The sequence below is a fragment of the Jaculus jaculus genome, chromosome 1, assembly GCF_020740685.1.
Source record: "Jaculus jaculus isolate mJacJac1 chromosome 1, mJacJac1.mat.Y.cur, whole genome shotgun sequence".
Taxonomy (NCBI): Eukaryota; Metazoa; Chordata; class Mammalia; order Rodentia; family Dipodidae; genus Jaculus; species Jaculus jaculus.
The window spans coordinates 320,631,389-320,658,783 of record NC_059102.1 but is presented as its reverse complement, the minus strand read 5'-3'; the positions used below and the strand labels follow the sequence as shown (position 1 = coordinate 320,658,783).

The 27,395-nt window shown below is 40.0% G+C and overlaps 1 protein-coding gene across 7 annotated transcripts in view; it reads right to left on the bottom strand.

Annotated features, from left to right (window-relative positions):
• The window catches only part of Sdccag8 (SHH signaling and ciliogenesis regulator SDCCAG8), a 223,535-nt gene that overhangs the window by 157,070 nt on the left and 39,070 nt on the right, over positions 1-27,395 (bottom strand). For all 7 annotated transcript variants that reach the window (XM_045151003.1, XM_045151019.1, XR_006637261.1 and 4 more), the window contains 4 exons: positions 26,714-26,778; positions 22,504-22,692; positions 11,372-11,510; positions 3,209-3,361 (listed from right to left, as the gene is read on the bottom strand). In XM_045151003.1, the coding sequence (XP_045006938.1) occupies positions 3,209-3,361; positions 11,372-11,510; positions 22,504-22,692; positions 26,714-26,778 (546 nt within the window). The remainder of the gene's footprint in view (positions 1-3,208; positions 3,362-11,371; positions 11,511-22,503; positions 22,693-26,713; positions 26,779-27,395) is intronic.

Genomic DNA, 27,395 nt, shown 5'->3' with positions numbered 1-27,395 from the left:
CCACTAGAATAATGATTCAACAGGTTGAAATAACTTTGGCAGCTAGAGAGGCAAAAGTTGATTCACAAGAGAGAGCTCAGCAAATAGGACAAGCTCCTTGAGGTGGGAAAAGGGTGTGGCACAGGAGAAGGAGTAAAGACAAGGATTCATACTAGCCCATCTGAAAGGGGTGGGATGCAGAAGAATGTTAGGAGGTTAGGGGAAGGTCAATAGTGAAAGCATTGTCATCTAATGGCCCTCAACTTATTTTCTTTATTTTTTTTTTTTTATGTTTTGGTTTTTCGAAGTAGGGTCTGGAATTCACTATGGAGGCTCAGGGTGGCCTTGAACTCATGGCCATACTCCTACCACTGCCTCCCTAGTCCTGGGATTGAAGGCATGTGCCACCATACCTGGCATCACCTTTCTTGATTAAGTCAGACTCTGCTGAGGATGAGAGGAAGTGTCATAGCAAAGAATTTAAGAACAAAAGTCACCTGGAACAGAGCTGGGAAGCTGGATCCAAGATGCCATTACTTTCCTTTCTACTTGATTTTCTGACATATTCTAGTCCCTTCCAATCTACAGACAAAATGACTTCTCAGATATACATGGTACCATAACACCATCCAATGTGAAGCCATTTAATGTCTTATCATCTTTTTCGGATGACATTTGAAATATTTCACATGGATTCTAAGGCCATTTGTAACTTGGTCCCTACATACATGCCATTGTTCATCCTCTGCTGTCCTACCCCTCGTTCCTGATGCCCCATCACCTTGGCATTATCTAAATTCCTACAAAGTACAGGGCTTTCGAGCTCCAGTATGAGCCATACGGTTCTCCTGAGCATAAAGCCTTCTTCCCTTCAACTCATCTTTTCACCTAACCATTCTCCTACCTTTCTAGGCCTCATTTCAAAGTCTTTCTGATAAAAAGTACCTCATAACTGCCTAGGCTAGATCAGAGTCCTAGCATATATTTTCATGCTATGGTTATACCAAACCTTCAAGGCTTTAACATTTTCTTGAGCATCATCATAATTAAACACTTGCTCACAGCTGGGCATGGTGGTGCACATCTTTAATCCCACCACTTAGGAGGCTGAGATCAGAGGATCACTATGAGTTCAAGGCCAGCCTGACCTACAGAGTGAGTTCTAGGTCAGCCTGAGCTACAGTGAGACCTTGTCCCCCCAAAAAAGAAGAAAACTTACAAAAGAACTCATTTAATGTTCCTCTTCAAAAAGTGTATATGCTCGCCGGGTGTGGTGGCACATGCCTTTAATCCCAGCACTTGGGAGACAGAGGTATGAGGATTGTCAAGGCCACCCTGAGACTCCATAGTGAATTCCAGGTCAGCCTGGACTAGAGTGAGACCCTTCCTCGAAAAACCAAAAAAAAAAAAAAAGTGTATATGCTTTATGAAAAATTGTATCTGGTCCAAAGAATACCAAATCCCCAGTCCTTCAAATCTCTTTTGAAGCCAAAAGAAGGCAGAGAGGAATGCATAGGAGTACTGCTAAGGAACAGAAGAAGTACAGACCATGGATGGGTGTACTGAGCTGCCATCTACTGTGGACAGATTCCAGCTGTGATCACCAGTCCAGGCACACAGGGGGCTGTTAGACTGACCTATAGTAAAATACTGACAGAATGTGTGTGTGTGTGTGTGTGTACATACATGCATGCATGTATGCATACATACATACATATTTGTAGATATTTGCTATATTGCTAATTTACATTACTTATACTGAAGTGGAGTATTATGCCACAGGAGGTCACAATTCATGAGTCCTCTTTTAAAAGCATGTAACAGTTGTTTGGTTACTTTTTGCTCAGTTATACTCTATGGCAACAATATCATATCTAGGTTCCCCTCAAATCTATACTCAAACATTACCTATTTCATGTCACCTGTTCCTTTTGCCTTTAATTTCTCCTTTCCATATACTGATCTGGTCATGGACATACTTTGTCAGAACTGACTTAATACCGGGTACCTAATAATTTTTTTTCTGGGTTGATTACAAGTGCCTTATGTATACATACTTAATTTGGGATAGAAGACAAGGGAGTCATTTCTCTCTAACTAAATCAAAATTGAAATAAAATGTGATATTTGCAGAGCCCCTGAATTCAAGAGTGAAACTCAGAATTTCATAATGGGGAGTTGAACTGGTCAGGGAATAAGCTTCACTGAGAAACATGGAAAAACACAATTCTAATAAACTCTATTATTAGAAGGTTTAGTAGTTTTAAAGGTTTTACAGTGCAAAGTTCAAAAACACATGGCAACCCACAGTCATCACTGACATGATGTGGTAGTTTAAATGTACAGTCCCACGTACTCAGGAATTTTTTAAAAATATTTTTATTATTTATTTATTTATTTAACAGAGGAAGAGGGAGAGAGAGAAAGAGAGAGAGAGCATGGGCGCGCCAGGGCCTCCAGCCACTGCAAACAAACTCCGGATGTGTGTGCCCCTTGTGCATCTGGCTAATGTGGGTCTTGGGGAATTGAACCAGGGTCCTTTGGCTTTGCAGGGAAACGCCTTAACTGCTAAGCCATCCCTGCAGCCCTGACTGGGGCACTTTTGACTAAGGTTGGGCTGGCAACTTGAGGGGAAGAGGTAAGCCGCAGGGCTGGAGCTCTGCAGTGGGCCTGCAGCAGTCGTCGTGCTCTGCTTGGCCCGTGCAAGTCACCCAGCCTCTCTGAGATGACGGATGCCCCTGCACTCTGCGGGCCTGAAATCAACCCTTTCATCCCACTGCTGCTTCTAGTCAGATGTTTGTCCCAGCGACAAGAAGCTGACGTTAACACATGTGTTAACACTGTGTATGACAGTCTAAGGCCTTCAGTATCTGTGGTGGTGGATCTGAAATGTCCCCTGTAGGCTCATGCATTTCAACGCTTAGTCCCTAGCTAGTGGCACTGTTTTGAGAGCCTTTGGGACAGGGAGGCATGGCTGGTGGGGGTGGGTCAACAGGAGAAGGCCTTTGACAGACACAGTCCAGCCCCATTTCTGGTCCTTGGCTCTGCTACCCACCTACCAAGATGTGAGAGGCCTCGACCACATGCGCCCACCACCATGAACTCAGCCATGCTCTCTTTGCCACAACAGGCTAGAACTGTGAGGCAAAATAAACTCTTCCTCGCTTTAAGTCACCTCTGTCAGATAGTTTGTCACAGAGGTTAAAAAAAAAAGTGACTAATACAGTACCTTGGACTCAGCATCTTCCCGTTCTTTGGTTATTTCTTTCTTTATCATCTCTTTATCAAAAGCTCTCTTTTCTTGCTGAGATACAAGTTCTTTCTCCAGTCGTTCTGTCTGCCTCTCCAGTTCGTTCTTTAACTGCTCACACTGGATTAAAGCCTACCAGAACAAGACAGTAAAAGGGATTTAGTATTTAGGAAATAATAGGGGAAATGAGATAATTTAAGGTTTTATTTATGATAGTTAAAACTTGAAGTCCATTTGGATGATTTTTCTGTTTATTTACTAAAACTCATTGCCCTGATATAAGCAAATGTTACAATGGCTCACAAGTTTCAGTTTTCACTATTGAGGATATATTAACTAGTTAACTAGAAAACTCAAGTAGTTGTTCTTGATGAAGACCATAGATAATAAGAATTTTAAAGAGTCTCAGTAGAGTAAAATACTTGGTATTTTTAATTATATATCCCATTAATAATTCATAAAATATACACATTTTATTGATTTCTCACTTCTTCATGAATAAAGTATTTTAATACATTAAATGCTAAACTTACAAATCTTAAATGAGATGTTGAATGCTGTATATTATTCTACATGAGAATCTACTGTTTAGCCGGGCGTGGTGGCACATGCCTTTAATCCCAGCACTCGGGAGGCAGAGGTAGGAGAATCGTGTGAGTTTGAGGCCACCCTGAGATTCCATAGTGAATTCCAGGTCAGCCTGGGCTAGAGTGAGACCCTACCTTGAAAAAAAAAAGAACATACTGTTTAATACTATTGTAAGAAAGTTTCTGTAACTATAACTAAGATTTAGTTCACTCTCTTTGAACACAAAACTAATACAAAAATTTGATCACTGGGCTGGAGAGATGGATTAGAGGTTAAGGCACTTGACTGCAAAGCTTAAGGACCCATGTTCAATTCCCCAGATCCCATGTAAGCCAGATGCACAAGGTGACACATGTGCAAGGTCACGCATGTACACAAGGTGGCACACGTGTCTGCAGTTCGGTTACAGTGGCTGGGGGCTCTGGCATGCCAATTCTCTCTCTCAGAAAAAAAATTTTTGATCATTAACAAAAGTTAAAATATGAAAAAACTTAATACTTGGTTTTATTGATGAAGAATAGGAGATAGAAATTGGATAGGTAGTTTAGGGGAACAGGTCCCTAAAAGTGAACACTAATACGTTTTGTCTCTTGGCTAACAGTGGAAATGTCCTTAGCCTGTGAGGGGAGATCTGGTTTTGTGTTCCTTACTTCTTTTCCCTAAAGGAGTCCTTACAGCCTCCACCTTGCTGAAGGCTAGAAATGCCAGAAGAACAGTTTGGTTTTTCCTTAAGGGAGTTCCCTTCCCTAGAAGCAGGATGTGAAGATATAGCAAAGACTACAGGACTCTTGGACACTTGGCATGGGAACTAGACTGACTAGCTCATTTCCCCCCCCCCCCCCCCGCCCCATGCAGTAAACCCTTATTACCTCCAAGGCAGTAATCTTCAATGAGTTTTTTTTTTCTTTCATTTTTAGGGAATCTTCCTGGTATATAGGAACTCTGCCTTCTTTCTTTCTTTTATGCTCTATTATACAATCTTTCTAAACCTCAGGCTTAGTGGTTAAGGTGCTTGCTTGTGAAACCTAAGGACCCAGGTGTAATTCCCCAGGGCCCACATAAGCCAGATGCACAAGGTAGTGCACGCATCTGGAGTTCATTTGCAGTGGCTAGAGGCCCTGGTGTACCCATATTCTCTCTCTCTCTCTCTCTCTGCCTTTATCTCTCTATTTGCCTTTCCCCCCCCCCTCTCTCTCTCAAATAAATAAATAAAACAAATCCATTCACCTTCAATTCTTTTGCTTTGGAAAATTTCTGCAGCCTAGTCATATACTGTGAGGATAAACTTCAAGTGTGTCAGATTAACCAAAAATAAATATAATACATTATCCTAGGGAGTCAGCCACAACCTAAATTCTAGCTAAAAATGCCTCAGAAGGGAAATTTTAAATTAAATTTTAAAGAAACTGGACATGCTTAGCTTCTCCATAACTGAAGTCCCTGAAGCTTAAGCGGTGGGAGTTGTTGAGTTTTGGCTTCCATGTATAAGTACACTGGGAAATCGCTTTCTATGAACTATTTATAACTTTTTCTATTATAATGAATGCTACTGGTATGAATAATAAAATGGTTATTGAATATAAACCAATATATCCAAACTGAAGAATTCCAAAAGAACAAAAGCTCAAAAGTGAGCATATAAAGTACAAGAATGATAAAAAGTCCTGGAAGTCAGGCTACCCTGAAAAGCAAGTCAGGAGTCAACAAATTTTGGAACAAGGAACAATAAACGAATACAATGAAAACAATAAATAAATGATCCCTGCAAGACAAAATGTCATATACTAAACTACAAGATGACTCCACTCCGTGAAAAGTACAATGTAAGAAGTCGTCAGTCCCACAAACTAAACTGCTGCTGGGGACCGCTGTAGATGCCCTTCTCTCTTAAGGCAATCCACCAACAATGTGTGAGGATGAAGACATCTGGGAGGAGCAATATTGTTCTAAATACAAACAGGTTAAGAATGGTTACTGAATTTCTCAGCAGCTACCTAATGATTCCACATTGTAAAACAGCACTCACTTTTATTTGTTTTATAATTTATACCTGATTACAGCACTTAGGAGGCACTTAGGAGGCAGAGGTAGGATGATCATGTGAGTTCAAAGCCAGCCTAAGACTTCATAATGAATTCCAGCTCAGTCTGGGCTAGAGCAAGACCCTATCTCAAAAGAAGAAATATATCAAAAGGAATACAAAAATTTTCCAAAACAAAACTGACATGAGATAAACTAAAATGCTCAAATAGGAAACCTGTGGCTACTATATTAAGATATGATGACAAACAATTTATTGTAACGCACATAAGCTTTGGAACTTAGGAACATGTTACTTCTTGGAAACAAAGCCCATAAAATTAAAATGATAACTACACACTTCAGCTTTAAATTATAAATTAGTTTTAACTTATGAGCATTTGCTTATCAGACATACTTATCAACAAGCCTAGCCCTCTCTCAGCACTCTCTTCACAGTCACACAGGTTAGTGACCACATTCCGTGAAATGCATCGCTGCAGTGCCATCACAGCAGTTTCACAGAGCACACTTACATAACCCTAGACGTCCTAGGTCAGTCACGTGACAGCTGCTGAGGCAGTCAGGGACAGGGTAATCGTGAGAGATGAGGCTGCTAGTGCAACACTGTATACTGTTTCACCATAAATTGCTTTTAAAAGTAGAAGGAATGCACCCTAAAATAATGAAAAATAACATAGTATGGTAAATACATAGGCCCAAACCATAGTCATTTCTTTGTGTCTAGGATGATGCACGATACATAAGTGTACATGCTAAAACTCTGATGCCACCGACAGCCCAGCACGTGTGTTCATAACAGCGTCGCCACAAATGCGGCACAATGTTATACCATGACCTGCATAAAGCTACCACTGCACTACAGATGACAAGAACTTTTCAGCTCCACCATAACCTTCTGGGAGCACTGTCTCCTATGCAGACTGTCTTTGATCAAAATGGTTGTGTTTACACTTTGCTTTTGTTCGGCAGCTGATAATGTGCATGCCAGAGAGCACTATTCTCTGCCTGTGACTACAATCCAATGCTCAGCACGTTTCTGGTGATACTTTTCCTCCAAGTCTCTAGTTTCTATCTTTTTTAAAATTTTTTCCCGAGGCAGGGTCACATTCTATCCCAGGCTGACCTGTTCCTCTCATTTCAGATGTGCTCAATCCCACTGCCGCCAAAGTCTGTGTCTCCAGGTCCCACAAAGCACCATGCAGCCAGCCATTTCCCTTCCAGGATGGACAGGTGGGTTGGAGGCTTGTGAAGTTCCCGTGTTTCTTACAGCCTGACTACTATGGCCCTGCAAATCCTCTGCCTCTCCACTTCTATTTATTCGTAATTTTATTAAATTGCAATGTTCAAGTAAAAAAAATTATTGAGTACTTTCTGTGCACTGGATGCTTTACTAAATGGCTGACATAGATTCATTTCATTAACTACATCAAGAAATTTAAGTGCTGCTAAGCACTCAGATTAAGAATGGAAAATTTTCAAACACTGAAGAATTTTGAAATTTTTTTTATTTCTTTTTTATAGAGAGAAAGAGAATGAGAATGTGCCTCCTGCCACTACAAATGAACTCCAGGAATATGCACCACTTTATACATCTGGCTTATACGGGTATTGGGAAACAGAACTTGGGCCATCTCACCAGCCCCATCATTCAATAATTTGCCCAAATCACAGATCTACACAGTGGATATGGAAGACTCTGATCCAAAATAGTTCTATACCATAACCTGAAATAACATTTGATCTTCTTATGTCATATATTTATTTTATAAAATCCTCCAGCAGTTTCCCTGCCACTGTAAATTCAAATGCACAGTATAATAGAAAATAACTGTTTACTTAGCTTGTAATAAAAAACTTGGACACTAGATGGCAACAAATGCCAAGGAATGTAAAAGTGTACTTGGTAATAAAGGTAGTTTTAAAGTTACCTATGTTCTCTCTTTTAATTCTCTCAAAAAACAAAATCTAGGGCTTTTAAGATTACCCAGTGATTAAAGGTGCTTACTTGCAAAGCATAAATACCTAGGTTCAATTCCCAAGCTGTCTATATAAGCCAGGCACAAAAGTGGCATACATGTCTGTTGTTTGTTTGCACAGGCAAGAGACCCTGGTGCACCCATTCTCCCATTCTCTTTCTCACTCTCACACACACACACAATAAATAAATAAATAAATAAATAAATAAATAAATAAATAAATAAATAAATAAATAAGGTCTCACCCTAGCCCACGATGACCTGGAACTCACTCTGTAGCACAGGCTGGCCTTGAACTCATGGTAGTCCTCTTACCTCAGCCTCCCAAGTGCTAAAATTAAAGATAACATCACCATGCCCTGCTTTCAGCATTACATTTTATAAACTGCTTTATATAATCAGACCTTGCATTGGTTCTTACCAATTCAGTGAAAATGCTAGATTCAGAATATACAATGTCCTGTTTATTCTGAACTGTTAAATTTCAAAAAGTACCAATTATAAAACATCACATTAATACTTAAAAACAGTGGTTCATTGAGCCGGGCATGGTGGTACACGCCTTTAATCCCAGCACTGGGGAGGCAGAGGTAGGAGGATCACTGTGAGTTCGAGGCCATCCTGAGAGTACATAGTGAATTCCAGGTCAGCCTGGGCCACAGTGAGACCCTACCTCGAAAAACAAAACAAAAAACAAACAAACAAACAAAAAAAAGGCTCACTTCAATTCAACAGATATTAATCGTGCAAATCTGTAATGGACAGGTTAGGGACACAGCAGTTATTTAAACAGCCACAAAGTCAGTGGCAGTTCAGAGGAGGAAGAGATGAGTCCCAGCAAAAAGAGGCTAGGGCAAACTGTAAAGACAGCCAGATGAGTGGAGCCTTGTCTGAGGAACAGATATTTCACAGGTAAGTACTGGGCAATTGGCACTGGCTAAGCAAACCCATAAATACGCTCAATTACAGAGCACACTTTGGAAACAAGCACAGCTTCTAAGAAAGTGGTGGAAGATAGTCTAGGAATGTTAGAGCATGGTTAGATTGAAAAGTCAGGAAAGCCTGGATTTACAACCAGGAAGCTTATGGAAGAAATGTGAAAGATGTGCTTACAGTGGGAGAAACATGAGAAGAAGCAACGAGAAGGCTCCTTGCAACAGACTGCACACTGCCTAAGAGCATATGAAGATGAGCTAGAGCAGAGACACAGGAGTAAAAATATGGAGCCAGCTGGACAAAAGATTCGGGAAGGAGACAGCTTGGCAAATGACTGACTCTCAAAGTAAAGGCTAGGGAAGAGCCAGCAATACTTAGGGCTATTAAGATGGTGATGCCATTACTTGAACAACTAATAACTCAGAAAATAGTCCATTGAAAAGAAGTCAAAGATGGGAAGGTGGAGAGAATTCATTGCTTGGTTGTGTCGAAGCTGCCTGAGAGCACAAGAAGTGAAGGGCAGGAGGACCTTTGATTGGATTTTGAAACTCATGCTATCACCAGGAAACAAGAGTTTCAAATGAGGAAACAGGACTGATGAGAAGTATTTGAGAGAGCTATGTTAGAACTGAACTTGTTGCAAAGGCAAAGTGGCATTGGCAAAGAAACTGGTACAAAGGTAGAGTCAAGCAGTCTGGAAGATTATAGAAGAAATCTAGGCAGAGATAAATGGACAGGAAATGACTGAGAAGAAACTTGAGAATTGAATCACTCTAGCATTTTAATAAAACACTGGTATTACTACATGGTGAGGATCCGTTATCCAAAAGGCCCAGTCAAAAGTATTTCAGATTTTGGAGTTTTTTCAGATATTGAAACGTTTGTATAGACTTTACTAGGTGAGCACGCCTAATCCAAAGACTACAAATCAAAAAGGTTTTGAGCATCATGTCAGCACTCAAAAGATTACCAGTTTCAGTGCACTCAAGATTAGGGCTGCTTTCTTGTGCACAAGGGTGAGACACATGCTGACCAGCGCAAGCTCTGGCGGTGAAAACAAGGTTCTATGTCTGCACTGTCTATGGATGTCATCACTGGCTGTGTGTTAAGCGCTAGCAGCACTGTTAACGCAAGCACATCAAGAAGAACTACACAGCAACTTGAAGGTCTGCAATCTACCAAGAGTAATCTCCAATTATTCAAAGTACCTAAAACATGGATCACTTATTGTGAATTATGATTATTACTACTATTGTTAGGTGTGATGGTTCATGGATTGTCAACTTGACAGGACCTAGAATCACCTAGGAAACAAGCCCCCAGGCATGCTTAAAGACATGATCTTGATTAAGTTAGTTGATGGGGGAAGACCCACATTAGCACTATTCCATGGGCTGAGTTACTGAACTGTGCAGAAGGAAAAGTAAGCAAGCATTCATGTCTCTCTGCTTCCTGACATCAGAGGCAATGTGACCAATTAGGCATGCTCCTCCTACCAACCTTCCTCATCATGGACTGTGACCTTGAATTGTGAGCCAAAATGAATCCTTCATTCTTAAGTTGCTTTTGTCAGGAATTTTGCCCCAGCAACATGAAAGGTATACATTAGGTATATTCACATTACATAGTTACAAGCAAACATTAGGTATATTTGACTTAGCTGACAATGCATTTCAGCCATATATAGAGATACTATTAAATAGACACATGTGATTAGAATATGTAGATGTCCTCACAATCTCCTACATACAGAGGACAAATATTTGCCATTAGTCATACAGGAATACAGACAAACACATGATTATGGCCAGTATTGGCCAGGCATGGTGGCACACTCCTTTAATCCCAGCACTCATGAGGCAGAGGTAGGAGGATTGCCGAGAGTTTGAGGCCACCCTGAGACTGCATCGTGAATTCCAGGGTCAGCCTGGGCTACAGTGAATCCCTACCTCAGGAAAAAAAAAAAAAAAAATATATATATATATATATATATATATATATATATATCCAGTATTGAAAACTATTAGCAAACAAGAAGATTATGCACACAAGTCTCTCCAAGAACTCTACCGAGATGTATTACAATCTGGCAAGAATGTAAAAAGAGGATTCAAATAAGAATACTCCAAATGACAATTGGGGTTTTTTGTTTTGTTTTTTCGAGGTAGGGTCTCGCTCTAGCCCAGGCTGACCTGGAATTCACGATGTAGTCTCAGGGTGGCCTTGAACTCACAGCGATTCTTCTACATCGGCCTCCCAGTGCTGAGATTAAAGGAGAGTGCCACCATGCCTGACCAGATTATTTTAATTTAGAAAAGTCAACATTACCAGGTTGGTACCCAATTTTTGTATATAGATATTTTTTTTCTTTTTTGAGGCAGGGTCTTACTGCTCAGGCTGACCTTGAAGTTACTCTTTAGTTCCAGGCTGGCCTCGAATTTATAGCGGCTCTCCCCACCTCTGCATCCTGACTGCTGGGATTACAACCAGGCACCACCATTTGTGCATTTATAAAGAGGTTTAGTTGTGAAGAATAACCTGAGATCTGCTCATGGGAAGAAAGGAGTAATGGCATGTTATTTCAGCCTATCAGACTTGCCTTGGTCTTCTCAAAATTGGCCTCTTCCGTCATTTGCACAGCTTGCTTCACCTGCTCGTAGGCACTTGTTTCTCTTTGCTGCACATCTGCCAAGTTGCTCCGCACAGAAACCAGCGCAGACATTAAGTCATCTCTCTCTCTGTCAGCACAGAAAGAACACCCAAAACAAGGAATGATCAAAAGGTCATGAACTCGTACGTGCATGCATTAGAAGAAGGGCCAGGGAGCCTGGCATAGGAAAGCTCGCCCAGAGAATGAGCCTCTGTCCTCCCTTAGAGTGGCAGGCAGGGCAGCCAGAAAGGCTGTGGTGTTCCAGGAGGAGCACATCTGCGAGGGACAGTAACCTATTGTGGACAAGGCTGGCACAGGGAGCACTGCAGAGTCAGGCCCCAAAAGGAGGAAATGAGTTGAAAAAAAAAGGAGAAGCTAAAAGGAGAAAGCAAGAGAGTATGGAATATGGGCATTATACAGTAATGGAAGTCAACACTGTAAAGAAGGGGCTAAGTAAAAGATGAGAGATTATGCCATCTGAAGAGTTTCTCTGTCTTAGAAAGGGAGGGGACTCAAAAGGTTTGGCGGATTCTTCTCTCCTGTCCTTTCCATTTTTCTCACAATCCTTTTTGCCATTCTTTTTCAATTAATTCTCTCAGCTAGGTATGAGCAGAATTTGCCCTCAGCCCCCTCCCAAAAGAAGCAAGGATCCAATCTCAGATCAAATACTCAGGAGATTTTGGAACTTGTAATTGAATAAATATGTCCAGTAGACCACAGATAAAAGTGAGGCAAGGAACTCTTTTTTTTAATTATTATTATTTTTTTAGAGAGACAGAAAGAAAAAGAGAGAGGAGAAATAGTTTCAGCCACTAAAATCAAACTCCAGACTCTTTCGCCACCTAGTGGGCATGTGCAACCTTGCACTTGCCTCACCTTTGTGCCTCTGACTAATGTGGGATCTGGAGAGTAGAACATGGATCCTTAGGCTTTGCAGGCTAGCACCTTAACTGCTAAGCCATCTCTCCAATTGTGAGGGACTTTCCGTATAGATAAACAAAATTAAAAACAAAAAACAAAAAAGAAAGTTGTACTGTCACATATACTACTGCATTTTGTTAATAAGACTAACTTTTTGACTGTAGTTTAAAAATTGGTTGAGGGATGGGAAAATGAATCAGTGGTTAAAGGCACTTGTTTGCAAAGCCTACTGGCCAAATTCCTCAGTACCCATGTAAAGCCAGATGCACAAAGTGGCACATGCATTTGGAGTTCATTTGCAATGGCAAGAGGCCCTGGTGTACACTCTCTCTCTCCCTCCCTCCCTCCCTCCCTCTCTCTCTCTCTCTGCTTGTAAATAAAATTAAAAAAAAAATTAAACCAGTTAAGGTAAGATAGGCATGGTGGCACCTGCCTTTAATCCCAGCTCTCAGGAGGCAGGAAGATTGCCATGAGTTCGAGGCCACCCTGGGACTAAAGAGTGAATTCCAGGTCAGCCTGAGCTAGAGTGAGACCCTACCTCAAAAAAATAAAATAAAACAGTTAAGGGGGCTGGAAAGATGGCTCAACAGTTGAAGGCACTTGCTTGTAAAGCCTGATGGCCTGGGTTTGATTCCCCAGTGCCCACATAGAGCTGCATAAAGTTGCACAAAGTAGCACATGCATCAGGAGTTCATTTGTAGTGTCAGGAGGCCCTGCTCTCTCTCTCTGCCTCTTTCTCTCTGACTCTCTCTCTCTTTAATAAATAAAACTATTTAAAGAAAAAAAAAATCAGCTGAAATAATTGCTTTTCATTAACAAGTTCTACTATCAGAAGTGAACCAACTGTAATTTTGAAAGAAATCAAACTTTACAGAGTCATAGTTTAAGATGCCTCTTTAGCACAGTAGGTAGTGCATCAGTCTCCTAAAGATTCATTTAGAAGACCATAAACAGTGAATTTAAAGACCTTTCAGAATTAACTAATGACTACATGTTTAAAAAATCTCAAAGGTAAAGTAATTTTTTGGAAAGCAGCCACATTTTTAAAAAACATGCAATGTTGAAGAAAGTCATAATTATCAATAATTTCTTTATAAAAGCTATTGTTAAAAATACAGAATAGGGGGCTGGAGAGATGGCTTAGCGGTTAAGCGCTTGCCTATGAAGCCTAAGGACCCCGGTTCGAGGCTCGGTTCCCCAGGTCCCACATTAGCCAGATGCACAAGGGGGCGCACACGTCTGGAGTTCGTTTGCAGAGGCTGGAAGCCCTGGCGCGCCCATTCTCTCTCTCTCCCTCCATCTGTCTTTCTCTCTGTGTCTGTCACTCTCAAATAAATAAATAAAAAAAATGAACAAAAAAAAATACAGAATAGGGCTGGAGAGATGGCTTAGTGGTTAAGGTACTTGCCTGAAAAGCCTAAGGACCCAGGTTCAATTCTCCAGAACCCACGTAAGCCAGATGTACATTGTAGCACATGCATCTGGAGCTTGTTTTACAGTGGCTGGAGGCCCTGTCATACCCATTCCCTCCCCAACTCCTGTCTCTAGTAAATAAATATAAATTTTAAAAATACAGAATAAAGCTGGACTTGGTGGTACATACCTTTAGTACCAGCAATCAGGAGGCAGAGGTAGGAGAATTGTTGTGAGTTCAAGGCCAGCCTGAGACTACAAAGTGAATTCCAGATTAGCCTGGGCTAGAGTGAGACCCTACCTCCAAACAAACAAACAAACAAACAAAAAATAGAATAAGGGCTGAGAAGATAGCTCAATGTTAAAGGCATTTACTTGCAAAGTCTAGTTCAATTCCCCAGGAACCAGGTCAAGCTAGATGTGCAAAGTGGCGCATGGACCAGGAGTCCATTCACAGTGGCAAGAAGCCCTGCCATGCATGCATACTTTATTTCAAAAAAATAAAAATATTAAAAATAAATTGATAAATAGCATAAAATTCATGGGATTATGGATATCTTCACTTAAAACCTTCCTGATTTATTTTAAAATGATAAAATTGTTCTAAAACAAATGAAAGAATAAACTGTTTGATTAAATACAATAAAGCTTAATAATTTTGTAAAAAAGTAGAATAAAAAGCAGCATTAAGCTATTTTAAACTAAAAATAAAAGCTGGGTGTGGTGGTACATGCCTTTAATCACAACATTTGGGAGGCAGAGGTAGGAAGATCGCCATGAGTTCAAGGACACTCTGAGATTACATAGTGAATTTCAGGTCAGCCTAGGCTAGAGTGAGTGAGACACTACTTCAAAAATCCAATAAATAAATATATTTAAGCAAAATAAAACTGTATTGTGTTTGTATTTCCAAAGTCACAGAACATAAAAGGGGGATGCTTTCATATAAGATAAAGGATATGCAATCCAAAAGTCCTCATGACTATAGAATAAAATTCAGTCTTTAGGACAGCAAGTCAACATAAGCATCAGACAGTCCCTTCCCTTAAATTTCTAAGACTTACTGAAAAGCAAAAGTCACAGTTCAATGATATTCCTATGCGCTCCATGCCATCATCAAAGCCAGAGCTCCAAGTTCCAAAAAAGAATGAATAAAGAAGCTCCTTGTTTCCAAGCATGTGAACAGAGGGATCCAAGCCAAAATCTAACAGAGCTGTTTCCTATGACAACATGCTTAATCCACTTACTCTCTTTTCAAGACATCCTCTCATGAGCAGTAGTATTTGTGCTCAACAAAATCAGGACAAAAGAATAAACATATGCATGAAGAAATACAAGTGGATACCAATATGAGTGACATCCTCCTTATTCTACTATTTTAAGATTTATATTGCAAAGGTCATGTGTTTAGTTTTAATTTAAAGACATAGTTGTTCTGTTTTAAGAAATGTTTCAGAGGGCTGGCAGTATGAGGTTCAGAATTTAGAAAACTTCTGAGACAGTTTCTATTGGGACACAAGGTTTTTATTAATGCCAACATGGAGCTACATGGGGGTCAGAGCAAATAAAGCAGAAGAGAGCTCTGAACCGCCTAGAATAGGAAAAAGAGTTTTAAAGTCTTCTTGTGGAAAAGTAGGAAAGGGAGGGTCTTACACTGCATGTGGGTGTCCAGCTCACACTGTGTGGGCTGCCCACTTCACATGGGGGTGGGAAATTACACTGGAGCCATACTGTCCCAAATCTTTCAAGGCAGACTTTGATATGTTTTGAGTCCTCAGGTGCCAGCTCCTAGAGAGAAGCTCTTTTCTCCCACAAAAGTAAGGAAGGGCTCAGGAATTACATTAAGATAAAATGCTGATTCCAGAAGCTCCACAACTTTTTGAAACCTCAATTTCCATATCCTGGTTTGGGAGAGGGAGGGCGGGCTCAGAGCCTGACAAAAAAAATGAAGTTTCAGAATGTAAACTCACATAAAGCCACAGAAAATTATTAAAAGTAAACCCTAAAACACAGCTGTCTTGTAAAACTCATCACTCAGTAGATGGGAAATGAATAAGCGAGCATCTGCACAGCTCCTGGACTGACACACTCCAATTCTGTTTAAGATAAAACATGTCACATATTTCCAAGTGAAGGAGGATAGGAGAAAGCTAGCTTTTTTCCGGCAGTTTCCATTAGCGATTGAGGCCCAAAGAAAACCAGGAGATGCCACTCCACATGCCACCTCACCCTGGCACCCGAATGGGGAACTCTGGGCAGGAATGGAACTCACGTCTGACCATCTACAGCAGCCCCTGCTGCCCACACTCTAGCACGCTATCTGAATAAAATGGCCCAGAAGGGCTGTTTCTGGGATCATGAGTGTAACTCTCTTCATTATATTTTCTCTCGGCTATTACTAAACTCGCCACCATTTGCCTTTCTAACTTTCTTCCATGGGGAATCTCAGGGTGGATGCTATGGCTGTACCTCCTAAGTCTCCCTACACAAGCTCCTAGATTCACTTTCCATGTGCCAACAGTTTTACTCTAGTCTCTCTTTAAAAGCCTCAGCTTCTCTTAAATGAGGTTTAGGGATTCTCCTCCACATGCTTGTGGCTCTGCTCCAGTCTTTTTCTAAAAACCTCAATTTTGCTTAAATGAACCTTATAAACTGTACAGTGTTTCCACATGAGAGCGTGTTTCCTAAATTTCACAACTTGTGATTTCTCCCTTAAATAAACTCCACAGTTTGTGACTTCACTCTAAATAAACTTAATAATTCATAATTTATCCTTCTTGAGCCCATCTTTATTAATTCTTTATTAAAAGTAGTACAGAACCCAGAACTTGGGGTTCAAAAATTCTGGGCAACCCCTCCTAAACCCCAAAATTCTGCAGCAAAAGCAGCCCATCAGGAAGCCACAGGGCACATCTTGGCAGTGTGAGCTCATCTACGCTGCATCTCTGTGTTATGGCCGTGTCTCCGCTGAGCCGCCTCACTCAGGAGAAGCACTCTGGGCAGACCAGGCTCTCTGGCCAGTCTAAGGCCTTGCTCCCTTTTCCTGCCCAGCTCCATGTGCCTGCCTGTCACTCCTAGGAGATCTCCCATTTTTCACCCCTCACTTGGCTCCTGCATCTGATGGAGGTTCTCATGATGGGACAGACACTGGCATGTCAGGATGAGAGTGACAAGTTCTCCAAATTACCAGCTTCCAAGGCAAAATAATTAGCAAGTACCTAAACACATCACACGGTGAATGTTTCGTTTTAAGAAACTTCACCCAGAAGTTTCTTGAGGAAGCAAGCCACAGTGTTAACCTCACATTAGTCCCTGGCCCCGAAGAAAGGCAGCCAAGGTTAAAGATGCACAAAAGAGCTACTTCCACTCTAAGACGGATCTGACATACTGAAGAAGTGCAACCATCGGAGCAGAAGAAAACCCAGCCAAGTCCTTCCCCAGCCGCATGCTTACAACAAGCAGAGGAGAGGCTGTGTGGAGACATATGCGTGAACCTCATCTTGAACTATGGAGTAACTCATAAATGCCTTTACAGCTTGAAACTATTCCCCAGTCATTACCAATGCAGGATTGAGCTCTTAGTGAGATTACAACTCCAACCACAGTTCTTAACCACAGTTAGCAAGGAACTGAAAATGTAGACATGAAGGGTAAACTATTAAAGATTTATTTTAAGAAGAGATACAAGGAAAAGTAAGGCTCCTAAGCTGAGCAGCTGGGAGAGTCTTCAGCAGGTTTCCAGATGCGGGCTTCTTCAGAACCCTGGACACGTAAGTATGAGGTGCCTAACTGGGCTGTGTCTCATCATCAGGCTTAGGTCACAGCAGAGATCTTGGTTAGGTGGGTGGGTGCACAGAAAAGGTACACACCATCCTGGGAGGGGGTGGGGAAACACAGGTTTGGAGAAGATCCATGAACACTTTTCAAGGTCAAGGATGGGAAATGGACTCCTGGTGGCCATTTTCTAGTCTGGCCCAGTAGGTTGGCATCTATGTTCTTCTTGGGTCTCTGTTCCTGACTGACTATTCCTATTCTCCATTACTACCAATTCTTGAGCATTTCTACTATCATTTAAGTGAGCATTATTAGATACTGTTTTTTAAAAAGAAAGTCCAGGGCTGGAGAGATGGCTTAGTGGTTAAGGTGCTTGCCTGCAAAGTCAAAGGACCCAGGTTTGATTCCCCAGGAACCTCTTAAGCCAGATGCACAAGGTGGCATATGCATGTGGAGTGTCTGTATGCCCTGGCACACCCATTCTCTGTACCCCCTTCTCTCTCTTTCCCCCTCTCTCAAATAAATTAATAAATAGAAAGTCCAGAGGACTGACTAGTATTTCTTTCTTCCTCATTTCTGGGAAGCTCCTGCAGTCATTAAAAGCCAGCTGGAAAGAATAAATACTGCTGGATCACGAGCCAGACCAAATTTCCAGACGTGAGAATTAATGCTTTTTTAAAAAATGTATACTGAACTGCTCCAAGGGATTTTGAAGTACCAAAAGGAATTAAATGTAAAGCAGTTCCATCCTGATTACTATTAAAGGTATTTTGATCATTAAGAGAAAGAATGAACGAGGTTGATGCACTTGATGTACCTTGCAGTGTGAAGAGTCTGGAGTAGAAGGCAGTTCACAAACACTATGGAGAATTCATATCAACTGTAAAACATGTTCAACACCATCAGCAATTTTTTTTTTTTTATTTGAAAGCGACAGACACAGAGAGAAAGACAGAGGAGGAGAGAGAGAGAATGGGCACGCCAGGGCTTCCAGCCACTGCAAACGAACTCCAGACGTGTGTGCCCCCTTGTGCATCTGGCTAACGTGGGACCTGGGGAACCGAGCCTCAAACCGGGGTCCATAGGCTTCACAGGCGAGCGCTTAACCGCTAAGCCATCTCTCCAGCCCAATTTTTTATTTTTATTTTTTGGATTTTTGAGGTAGGGTCTCACTGTAGTCCAGACTGACCTGGAACTCACTATGTAGTCTCAGGGTGGCCTTGAACTCACGGCAATCCTACCTCTGCCTCCCAAGTGCTGGGATTAAAGGCGTGCGCCACCACACCTGGCACCATGGGCAATTCTTAAGAACATTTGACTCAGTCCCTGAGAGCCCAGCCAAACCCCATAAATACAAGGAGGTCTGGTCTCCACGGGGTGCCTGATTTCCTCCCTGTCTACTGCACAAGTCACTCATGCCATGCAGTCAAAGCAGTGCAGGCTCAAGGGAGAAGTAAGGCAACTTACACCTGGTATCACAATGCCACAATTCCAAAAGATGTCAGCAAACTTTTGAACTCCTCGTATTTAGTGTGCAATTTTAACTCTATGTTACATCATGAAGGGTCCAGATTCTAGATGCATCATATAGAAATCTGAGCCTAAAAAGTATTGGTCTCTCTTCAAAGTCAGCATCAATCACAATAGCTAAGATTCTGCATTAGTAAGCTGAAAAAAAGCTAAATATCATATTATACCAAGGGGAATCGTATAGAGAAAGAGTAAAAAAAAAAATACTAAAAACTGAAACCTTTCACTGTATTCTATTACTTGAACAGAGCAAGAAACCATGATCTGCTGACAAAGCAGAAAGCTGAACTAAGTAGGCTGACAATTTACTTTAAGAGGTTGAGATGAAATATAAGATACAGATAAAAGAATACATAACTGAGCAAGAATCTAATTTTGAAATGAATGCTAGACTTGGAATCAATGTAAACACCACAGACTCCTTAGGAAACCCCTTTTTATTCATGATCTAGAAGGCTAATATGAAAAGTAATGTAATGGGGACAAATTCCGATTTTTATTTGTTGGTTAGTTTTACCAATCTACTGCCTTTGAAAATCTGCTTATTTTGTTTTAATTTTTTTATTTCTCTTATAAAATTAATTGTTAATATAGCTAAAGACCTATCTAAAATAAATTTTGAATTCCAATGTTTTTTCTATTATTCCAAGTGTTCCAAGTGATAATTGCTACTGAGTATTTGGTATTTATTCTTTTTCTAGCATATGTGTGAATCAAAAGAAAACATCTAGTGTGACAGCCTCTAGCTATTGTATTTTGTTTCAAAAATATGTTTTATAGCCCAATATTCAGATAGATATGCTACAATTCTTTTTTTTTTAATATTGTATGTAAATTATCAATGTTTATCCAAAGAATGGTTTGTTCCCTCTGAAAGACTCTTTGGTCATAGCACACAAATGATGCTCGAACAAGCTTTCCTTCCACAGGTCCTATTACTTATGCCCATGATTTTCTCTGCTGGGGTATATTTTGAAAAGTATAATACATAATTTAAATAACTGATAATATCTAGATTATGCTCTAAGTAGTTATACCAATTTTCTAGTTCTTCCAGAGGAGCATGCTTACTCATGACATCACCACCTTTTAGAATTACTAATCTTTAATTTCACTAATCTGATGTGTTAGATTTTTTCTTAGATTGGACTTCCTTAAATACAAATAAGATGAATATCTGCTCATGTCCTGATATCCTCTCTAATTGATTTCAAATTCTTTTCCTTTACTTGCCATGTAACTGGACAGTTTGTCATTATTTTTTGTTTCAAAGAAAATTCTTTACATATTTTACCAACTATATGTGACAAATATTTTCTAAGTGTTAATATATTTTTAACATTTTACTACAAATAAATTAATAATTTATTACACCACTAGTCACTGAACTTTCGCCACCTAAGCCAGTTCTGAACCACTGAGCTACATCCTTAGCCCTATAAGAGAGACATGACCTCAAGATATAGTTCAGGTTGGCTGGCAGCTCTCATTCTCCTGCCTTTGCCTACCAAGTACCAGGATTATGGGTATGGCCATCTCATCCAGCACCCATAAACAGACTTTTTATGGAGTCAAGGGTGTCATTTTTCCCCTATGACTTTTACTTATCATGTAATGCTTGAGTACAAAATAATTTAAGATAATTTTCTGTTTTTACATGTAATACTCATAGCCTGAATTATATTTTTTGGCTCTTAAACTACCAGATTCATTGTTTGTTTGTTTTGGGGGCACAATTTCACTCTAGCCCAGGCTGACCTGGAACTCACTCTGTAGTCCCAGGCTGGCCTCAAACTCAAAATGATCTTTGTACCCCTACCTCCTGATTCTTAGGATGAAAGGCATACACTACCACACCCAGATCCAAGTTCATTTTTGTAAGGTATAGTTCTATTCTCTTTTATTAAATAGAAATAAAAATTTAAGTTTTCTTTTTAAAAATCCTGGTACATTGCATTCAATTTAGCGTTTGTTGTTATTATGTTATTGTTACCCTAGGCTCATGTAGCAGTGTGGACTGAATCATGTGACTGCAGAGGAAATGGGATGTTTAATTTTTAGGGCCATCTGTTTCCTGAGCTATAAAATGGGCATAATATCTACCTCAAAAATGCTTCTTTTTTTAAAAAAAGGATTTGTGTAAGGTCAAGACATTCAGCAGTATCTGTCTGCCTCTAAAGACCATACTCATTCCATATTCCCACACCAATTCCAACTACAGACTCTTTGACTGCTATGCAGTAAATAACTCATCATATGAAAAGCAAACATCCACACTGAGTGCCCACCCGAGGCCAGGCACCCTGATAGGAACCTAGCCTGAGGAAAGAAACACAATGTCATAGCTACGTCCAGGTATACATGACATTTTATAAAGTCACAGGAGAACGGAGTCTAAGTCAGCTGAGGACCTGATGGGGCGGGGCTTCATGACAGAATTTTTTTTTCTCCCTAGGCAAGCCCAATAGCCTGGCTTTTTTTTTTTTTTTAAAGAGATAGTGAAAATGAGAGAGAGAGAAAAATTGGTGTGCCAGGGCCTCCAGCCACTGTAATCAAATTCCAGACATGTGTGGCACCTAGAGGGCATGTGTGACCTTGCACATGTATCATCTTGTGCATCTGGCTTACATGGGACCTGCAGAGTCAACATGGGTCCTTAGGCTTCACAGGCAAGCACCTTAACCACTAAGCCATCTCTCTACCCGGAGAGAACACTTTTCTAAAAGGAAGTGATATTTGGGCTCAAACATGGGCAATAGTAGGGTTCATGAGGGAACACAGTTTCCAAACCACTGGATCTTATACTAAGATAAAATTTTCAACTTCCACTGAATGAAATTTACACACACACACAAGACTTTCTCTAAAGAGTGAAAACAGAACAAGAGGTGCATAAGAGCACTGGAGTATTTCAGCCTACATGAAAACTTGGGTGCATAAAAGCTCTTTTGTGATTTCTCCCAAGTTGGTCCTCATGTTGTTAATATGATGATGCAGTGGGCCCTTCTACTGTACTCATAATATTCCACTCAACATGCACATGATGAAGATGTGGTGATGGCCATTCTACCTCAGCCACAGAGGACAGTCCACGTTATGGCAAAATCTCAGGAATTCCTATCACACAGTTATGTTCAGAATTATACTAGATTCTCAAGTATAAAGTCACAGAACTGAGTCATCCTGTAATTATTGACTTCAATGGATTACTTCAGATGAGACTGAAACCAAGAGATCTAAGTATTGCCTAATGTGCCATGGCTATCTACAGTTGGTAGATCCAACCCATCCTTCTTTAAGAAACTAACAGTGAAGGAACTGTCAAAAATCCACTTTATTTGAAGCTAACTTAAAACACATGTGGACTTAGCAGAGAACAGAGTGCCCTTTAAAGGCATCATTTTCTATGCTGGCAGAGACTGCACACATAGACGCATACTTACTTGGTCAGTGTTTCAATGGTCTGGACATGCACATTACTGTGGGTCTGGGAAAGCACAGCTTCATGCTGAGCACACTTCAAACAAAGGCCACCCACACGGTTGGAAAGATTGGCAGCAAGAAGAGACTCTTTATGCTTCAGGCGTTCTTTAAGATCGTCACAGTTCTTCTGATATTCAGCCAAGTCTTTCCTAAAAGTTAGTGGAAAAAATTCTAGAAAACAGCAGATAAAAAGCATACTACTTTCAAGTCATCAGTGAATAATATCATCATCTAGAGTGTTTTCATAGGGATGTTTTTTACATAGTACCTTGTTAATTTTTACCACAATGCTAGAACACACATGTGAATACCCTAATTGACACAGTGACTATAAAGAAACTTGAATATATTAAATAATTAGCTCAACTTCTTTTAATATTTCATTACAGATCAGAGGTATCCTTTAGTAAGGTACCACATCCATTAACATTCTGTTATCCCCAAAATGAAAACTCCATATATATATATATATATATATATATTAAATAGTTTCTTTTTTAAAAGGGGTGAGACAATACAACACAAAATCCTTGAAGTGGGGGAACATCCTAGTTACTATTACCTATTCTCTTCAGGAGAGGAATATCAAAACTGATCCAATGAGAAAGTTCTGCAAGGAATTGTTTCAAAAATAGCTAGGTGTGGTGGCTCATGCCTTTAATCACTGAGGAGGCAGAGGTAGGAGGAGCGCCATGAGTTCGAGGGCACCCTGAGACGATATAATGAATTCCAGGGTAGTCTGAGCTAGAGTAAGACCTACCTCAAAAACAAAACAAAACAAAACAAACAATAAAAGAAAATTTAAAAACCAGAATTGTTTCAAAAGAAAAATAGGTTACAAAAACCATTTATATAGAATCTGTCACTCATAAAATTTTAAAGTAGTCAGGCATGGTGGACATCTTTAATCCGAGCACTTGCACTCAGGAGGCAGAGATAAAAGGATTTTTGTGAGTTCGAGTCCACCCTGAGACTACATAGTGAATTCCAGGACAGCCTGGGCTAGAATGAGACCCTTTATTGAGAAAAACAAACAACAAAATTTCTAAAGTAGAAGCTATAAATTTATACAGTTTTCTAAAGAAAAGGCTGTGGAATGTATGTGTGTCTTTTGTTCATTTGTTTATACTTTATGAGCATACTCCTAATGTGTTATATTTACCAAGTGGACAAGTTTTAAAAAGATTTTTGGCTTTTCAAAAAAATAATTTGTTTGAGAGAGAGGGAGAGGAAGAGGGAGAGAGAAAGAGAGGAGACAGAGAGAATAGGCATTCTAGATAGCAAGGGCCTCTTGCTACTGCAAACAAACTCTAGACACAGGTACTACTTTGTGCCCCTGGGTTTATGTGGGTACTGAGGAATCAATCCAGGGTCATCAGGCTTTGGAAACAAGAGCCTTAAACCCTGAAGCAACTCTCCAACCCCCAGGTTGACTTCTTAAGGATTAAACAGTCAGTATATGATTTGCATTTTTTTTTTCTCTTTAGTAAAGCTTTGGTAAAATCAACCTGAGTGACTAAGCTTTGTTCCTAGATGTTCATTTCTTACTGTGGGTCTGGATTGCATCTTATTTTATAAATTTAATTTATTTGTTTTAGATAGGGCTCAATACCTAGTTCATGCTGTCCTCAAGCTCATAACCCTCCTGCTTCAGCCACCTGAGCAGCTGAGAACCCTTGTGTGTTCCACTGACTCAGCTTCTACTGGATATTTTGTAAAAAAGACAACCCCTAACCCTAAAAAGATACAATGCCCTAAATTCTAAATGAAAGGCAGCCACTGTATTACCAGCTCAATTTACCTTCTGTTGTCAGCCTTTCTTTGGTTGGGGGCTATAGTTGAGCCTATCTTAATTTGACTCCCGTTGCGGAGAAGCCAATCACCAAGACACTGGGCTGTCATATAGGTGATCTCAGGCAGCCTGGAGGAAGTGGAAAAAGTCTATGGGCTCTCTAAAAGTTAAAAATGGCTCTAGCCGAGTGTGGTGACGCACGCCTTTAATCCCAGCACCCAGAAGACAGAGGTAGGAGGATCACCATGAGTTCAAGGCCACCCTGAGACTACATAGTGAATTCCAGGTCAGCCTAGGCTAGAGTCAGACCCAACCCTGGAAAAACAAACAAAAGTGAGAATGAGAGAGAGAGCTTTTCAGCATGTTTCCAAGATACTATCTCCAACAGAACAGTTTTCATTTTCAGTACCGTTTCTGACTCTCAAAACCTGTATGAGAAGCACACCCCAAAGACAAGGCTCTGTTACTAATTTCTGTCAGACTCAAACACAACACAAAACATTCAAGAACATTTAGTTACTAGAGATGAGGAAAGAAATTAAAAGAAATAGCTACCTTACAACATTTTTTAAAAATTTATTTATTTATTTATTTGAGAGCGACAGACACAGAGAGAAAGACAGATAGAGGGAGAGAGAGAGAATGGGCGCGCCAGGGCTTCCAGCCTCTGCAAACGAACTCCGGACACGTGCACCCCCTTGTGCATCTGGCTAATGTGGGACCTGGGGAACCGAGCCACGAACCGGGGTCCTTAGGCTTCACAGGCAAGCGCTTAACCACTAAGCTATCTCTCCAGCCCCCTTACAACATTTTTAATTTAAGAATGCACATCTTTAAGTAATCTCAAATTATGCTAAAAGAAAATGAAGAAAAAGAAGTATGCAGAGGAAAAGCCTAATTCACTGTGAACTGGTATTTTAATATACCTAGGGGTGGTATAGTTGATTTTTGAACAAGACAAAATAGCTATATTCCTCTAAGTGAAATTATCTAGAAATTTACTACTTCGTGGCTGGGACATAACACAGCTTCTAGTGTTTCCTTAGCATGAAGCCCTGCGCTTGGTGTCCTGTGCCAAATAAAACCAGGCGGGTAGAGCACACCTGTCCTGGGGTAGATCCAATCCTCTGTCGTCCATCTATCTGTCTGTCTGTCTATCTATCTATCATCATCTAACTACTTACTCTCTGTATATACTACTTCAAAAACTAATAATGACATAACAATACATATTAAAACATGATAAAAAGATTTAAAACCATGAACGCAAAAAGTACACTCTTAAAATATCAGGTTTCTTTGTCAAACTGTAAAAATCTCTATAAAATCCCTAAAACTCATCAAGATAAGCTACAAAAACCCTAGGAATACACTAAAAATACACAAACAGTAATATATGTGATGAAGCCATGCATTATGTTACTTAGCATTACTTCAGATGTATGTACTTAGCAGATGGACTGTAAGAATTACATACTTATTTCTAATTAGACTTTTAACAAGAAAGTTAACTGATGTCTCTTTACACTCATTATATATAAATAATTAGCAATGAATCTATAATATATAGGTTTCATTGGCATACAGAATATAAAAAGTGTTAAACCATTCACTGTAAATACTCAAACTCATTATGTATACAAATACTCAAATCATCTCATTGCAATTTGAAAATCAGATAAAGAATATAGTCAGAGAAAAATACTTGCTTATAATTTCAAAACTAGAATTCTTTATTTTCATGATAAAAACATAATTTTTAAGAACAGCTAGTAATCATTTCCTATGAGAAAACACAAGTGCTTTATAAGGGAATAACATTTTTAATTGTGATCTCAAAAATGGAAATCGGAAAAAGATGCACAACTTCTCTTTCCCTTTAATAGTCCCAGGACATTTTTTTCTATTGAATATATCAAATCTAACAAGAGACTAAGGAGATGGCTCAATTGTTACAGGCACTTGCTCTGCAAGCCTACCCACTCCAGTTTAATCCCAGCACCCTCATAAAGCCAGACACAACATGCATGTGTAATTCCAAGACAATGGGAGGCTGAGTCAGGAGAATCCTGGCCTTGTGGGTCACCTACACTGACCTGTCCAGCAGTAAAGACAGACTGTCTCAGAGAAGATGGAAGTTGGATGTTTAGATACCATCTTCTGCCCTACACACACACACACACACACACACACACACAGTGGCACATATGTACCCAAACATACACACAGACCTACACATAAACAACACACACATTTTTTAAAATGCTGCCAAATAATTCTAATTTTGAGTTAAAATGACATTTATCAAACATTAAGGTATATTTTTAATTTTAAGATCATGCTTTTGCTGTGATTGTAAACGGATGCTTTCACTTTACCTCAGGTACAATACTTGAGATTCCAGAATTTCACTCTTTGCCTCATATGTAAGTTTCAGCCTCTCCTACAGAAAAGAAGAAAGAAATTCTCAATGCCCCTTGTTTCACAAGCAAATTTAAATTATAAATATTAAATTTAATTCTTTGTTACCAGTAGGAAAAGCAATGTTTCTGGAAACATTTTCTTTTTTTAAATTTTTTTTTGTTTATTATTTATTTATTTGAGAGTGACAGAGAAAGAGGGGGAGAGAGAGAGAGATAGCGACAGAATAGGTGAGCCAGGGCTTCTAGCCACTGCAAAGGAACTCCAGATGCTTGTGCCCCCTTGTGCATCTGGCTAACATGGGTCCTGGGGAATCGAGCCTTGAACCAGGGTCCTTAGATTTCATAGGCAAGCACTTAACCACTAGGCCATCTCTCCAGCTCATCTGGAAACATTTTCTTTAGCACACACCAAGCTTTTCTATTTTTATTATTAGGTGAATGCCTAGAAGGAACTATTGAGTCATAAAATAATGACTGCTGACAATTCTTATTTTCAAAGTTGCACATCAGGTCTAATCCTTAAAAGTGTGACTTTAAAGAAAACCAAATGTTACTTGCTAGGTTCATGAGAGCACTGGGGGATCTTATGAGAATACCAGAATGTGACTAAAGCAGACTTGACATACAAAATATATGA